The sequence below is a fragment of the Nicotiana attenuata genome, unplaced genomic scaffold, assembly GCF_001879085.1.
Source record: "Nicotiana attenuata strain UT unplaced genomic scaffold, NIATTr2, whole genome shotgun sequence".
NCBI lineage: Eukaryota > Viridiplantae > Streptophyta > Magnoliopsida > Solanales > Solanaceae > Nicotiana > Nicotiana attenuata.
The window spans coordinates 42,739-46,705 of record NW_017673392.1 but is presented as its reverse complement, the minus strand read 5'-3'; the positions used below and the strand labels follow the sequence as shown (position 1 = coordinate 46,705).

At 35.2% G+C, this 3,967-nt stretch overlaps 1 protein-coding gene across 1 annotated transcript in view; it reads right to left on the bottom strand.

Moving 5' to 3' along the window:
* Positions 1-3,615, bottom strand: part of LOC109216253 (serine/threonine-protein kinase CDL1) — a 9,339-nt gene extending 5,724 nt beyond the window's left edge. Inside the window, exons 1-3 of the mRNA XM_019380395.1 lie at positions 2,799-3,615; positions 1,948-2,147; positions 1,555-1,744 (exon numbers count right to left, since the gene is read on the bottom strand). Of these exons, the coding sequence (XP_019235940.1) occupies positions 1,555-1,744; positions 1,948-2,147; positions 2,799-2,931 (523 nt within the window). The 5' untranslated portion in view covers positions 2,932-3,615. The remainder of the gene's footprint in view (positions 1-1,554; positions 1,745-1,947; positions 2,148-2,798) is intronic.
* Positions 3,616-3,967: the final 352 nt, after the last annotated feature.

Genomic DNA, 3,967 nt, shown 5'->3' with positions numbered 1-3,967 from the left:
ATGGAGGGCAAGTAATAAGGTGGTTAACGTCCCTCTTTTTTTAATAGGTTAAGGGAGAGTCAGATCTTACATGTTTCTTTTTTTTTTACTTCTTCAAAGGATCTTATATACTGATACTCTACGTTAACGGGTTTTTAGCTATCAAATTTTAACTTTATAAAAAAAAATATCCAGTTACCATTTTTTCCAAAAAGAGCACCTAATAACCACAAAAATGCACAAATCATATGAATTCATTGCGTATAGGATGATTCAGCTCAAGTAACTCCAGATATGCAATATCCTCGGTTCAAAAGAGCAACTATATGTAACACAGTAACAGATATAATTGCTGAATATAATTAAGTAATGACGCTATGCTAGTGGTAGCTATTGCAATGCTAACGCCTGTTACCATATTGCGCGACAAAGCCAAATAGAACTTCTAAATTCACTCCATTAACTTCCGTTATAATTTTCACCACATGCAAGAACTCTTCGACCAAAGAATACATTTCTAAACGATAAAGATTAATCGCTGCTCATTGACGTCTAAACACCATATTATTTATTGCACAATCACCTAAGCCATGTCTTTGCACAGCCAACTGTTCCAGTAACTGAGCATAGTCCAATGTCGGTGCAATAGCCAACTCTTATTGGAACCACAATTCCATGTGATACTCGAACGTTGCTCAATTAGATTGCGTCCTCTACCATATCTATAAGTAAACTGTACGACTATCATCAGCTTTATCCATATTACAACCCCTTCATTGGAATGTTTATGTATAAAATAGAAGACCCAGAAAGAAAGAGCGGGGATGCCACAAAACCAAGAACACAAACAAAAGCAGAAACACAAAAAGAAAGCCATAACGAACAGAAATCAGCAAGCAGCATCTCATCTCATTACATTTGTTGTGAAATGTTACAATTGCTTCGATTTGGTCAGTTAATTTGTGAAATGCTCCACTACATGTTCATATCATGCTTAATTGATTTAATCATTCAGCAAAATTTGAACTTGGTATTAGTGTTACTTAAACCTATATTCAGATATGAGTCTTTCACAAGCACTTTGGACATGAACTTGAATAGTCTAACCCATTCCAAGACCCAAGTCATCAAGTCTTCATGTGAACCTCTTTTTTTTTCCTTTTTTTTTTGTACACTTTTACTAGGGAGAAAGAGAGCCTTGACGCAACGGTAAGAATAGTTGTCATGTAACCAGGGGGTCACCGGGTCAAGCCGTGAAAACAGCCACTTGCAAAATGCGAGGTAAGGCCAATTACAATAGATCCAATGTCGTCCGACCTTTTTCGTACCACACAAAAAGCAGGAGCTTTACAATAGACCCTTGTGGTCCGGCCATTCCCCGGACCCCGCGCATAGCGGGAGCTTAGTGCACCGGGCTGCCTTTTTACAAAAAGCAGGAGCTTAATGGCTTAATGGACCAGGATGCCCTTTTTTATAGGAAGAAGGGGCAGTGTTCTAGACAATAAGTAACTAGTTCATGATAAAACAAATTGACACTGTGCAGATCACTATATAAATTGCAGTAAATGTTCTAACCATGTAAATGATCCTCCAGAGAACCCAATGGCATAAACTCGTAAACAAGGAGGCGTTGGTCCCCATCTGCGCAATAACCAATCAGGTTGACGAGATTCGGATGATGTAGTAGGCTAAGCATCAGAACTTCCACCAGAAACTCCCTATTCCCTTGAAGGCCATTGCGGTCAAGCTGTTTAACAGCAACCACCTGCAAACAGACCATTACGATATAACCGATAGTGGAATAGCAAGTCAGTGCAAAATTGGAGATTCTGGCACTTAATCTTCCTATGCTAACATATTCCTTTTTTTAATAATCTTCCCTGTGTTAACATTTGATAAGCTAACATAGAGATTGCTAATGATTTGCTTTTGCACTATGGAATTATATTGTTATCAAATAAGACCTACCTGTCCTGTACTTTCCAGCCGACCTTTGTAAACACGCCCAAAACCACCTTCACCAAGCAAACACTCTGGCCTAAAATTCTTTGTTGCAGCAGCAAGCTCACGAAACGTGAACGTCTGTGCAGCTATATGTGCTGTTGGTCCATCTTTTGGAATGGCTGGATCTTTCTTAGGATCATGACTGCCGCGAGACTTTGATTTATCTGTTAATGAAAAATAAACATCAAGCCAATACCAAAAAGAAGTAAAAGAAAAAAGAAACAAAGAAACAAGACAAGCTGCGAATGTTCCGTTGACATTTAAGTTTTAGAAGAAAAATAAAATATAAATTGAACATTATGCTGCATTAATTATGAAGCCCCGCCGAGCTTTCGGGCGCTGCTATATTTTAAGAATCCAAATTCCTAAACAGAGTCATCAGAATAGGCCAGTCCTAAACACATTCACAGTCAAAGCATTCTCATTAGCAGCCTGTTCAGCTAGTATAATGTATTCTTCGTCATCGACAGGAGGTAGACCGTCAAGAAACTGTCATATCATGGTTATAAAATTGAACTTCTTCAAACAATTTAATAGAGCAAAAGAATTAGTAAACAATTGACAGATCTCTCAAATGTCCATCAGCATTACTTAAGAATAAACAAGAAAAACAAATTAAAAAGAAACAAATTCATTTCATGAAAGAGCCAGTCAAATCTGTAACAACCTTTTCTAAAATACCACAAACACCATCAGAAAAACTCAGATCAAGTCTATAAAAGAAAACCCACACTCAAAATAGAGCTAAAAAACTAAAATTCAACATAACCAAAAGCAAGCAGAGCAGAAATAAAGAAGCAAAATCAAATACAAACCTGAATTAACTTTGCTCAAATGGATAGATTGAGCAGCAGAACCATCCTTAAAAGACTCCTTTTTTACAACTTCTTTAACACCATTTCCACTTTCCTTGTTTGATGATCTAAAGCAAGGAAAACACCCACCCATAATCAAATCCACACAACAAATCAAACAAAACCCCTCAAAAAACAAGAACCCCACTTCACAAAATTCTATAAATAATCAATCTTTTTTACTTGTGACTTCACCATCTGATTTTTTACACTTTTTCAGGAAAACTCATTTCATTGTGAACAAAATGCACAAAAAACAAATCAAACAAAACCCACAAAAACAAAAAACCCCACTTCACAAAATTCTATCAAGATTTGTACTTTTGCCTTCATCATTTGATGTATTCTTTCACTTTTTCAAGAAAACCCCATTTCATAAAAATCCCAACTTTACACTCTCTTGAATTTCGCTATAGATATTCTTCAGCCATGAGCCACTTATCAGTGACCCAAATGAGCTCAAAGAACAAAGATTCAACAGCTTCTCATTTCAGACAAAGTAGATCAACAAATCGAAGAAACTGATGGTTAAAGAAAAGGCAAAGAAACAAAGGCAAAATTTTTATTAGGTTTTATTATAAAATTTGTTTTTTTATATGGTTAGATATATTGTGTGAATATATAAGGAAATAAAAATTAATTTTAGAGAAGGCTTAGGGTAAAAACAAACAAAATTTTTATTAGTTGAATCTTTATCTTGTTTAACATGATCTTCTTGGAATTGTTATCCTATTCACCTAAGGGCATAAATGGGACAATAGATGAAATTTGGGGGGCCAAAATGTCATATGTACTTGTTTTATATATTTATGTAGAGGGGTAATTGCTTTTGTTAGGTAACAAAAGTTGACGTAATTTTCGGAAATACTTTATTTAATATTTGTCCATTTTTGTCCTTTATGTTGTTGTATTTACTACTTACTTTCCTCTTTTATAGACCAAGCTCTATCCATATCTTTTTATTAAAAAAATGCAAAATGGAAACAAAACACGGTCTCTTCTTTTTGTTTAGATATTAAAATTAACATTTGAACACAAATATAATGTCGACTTAGATAAAAGCTCAAGAATCTCAAATTGTTTAAAAACTTTTTGCATTTAATAGCATATCTCGTTATACCGCCAGGGTT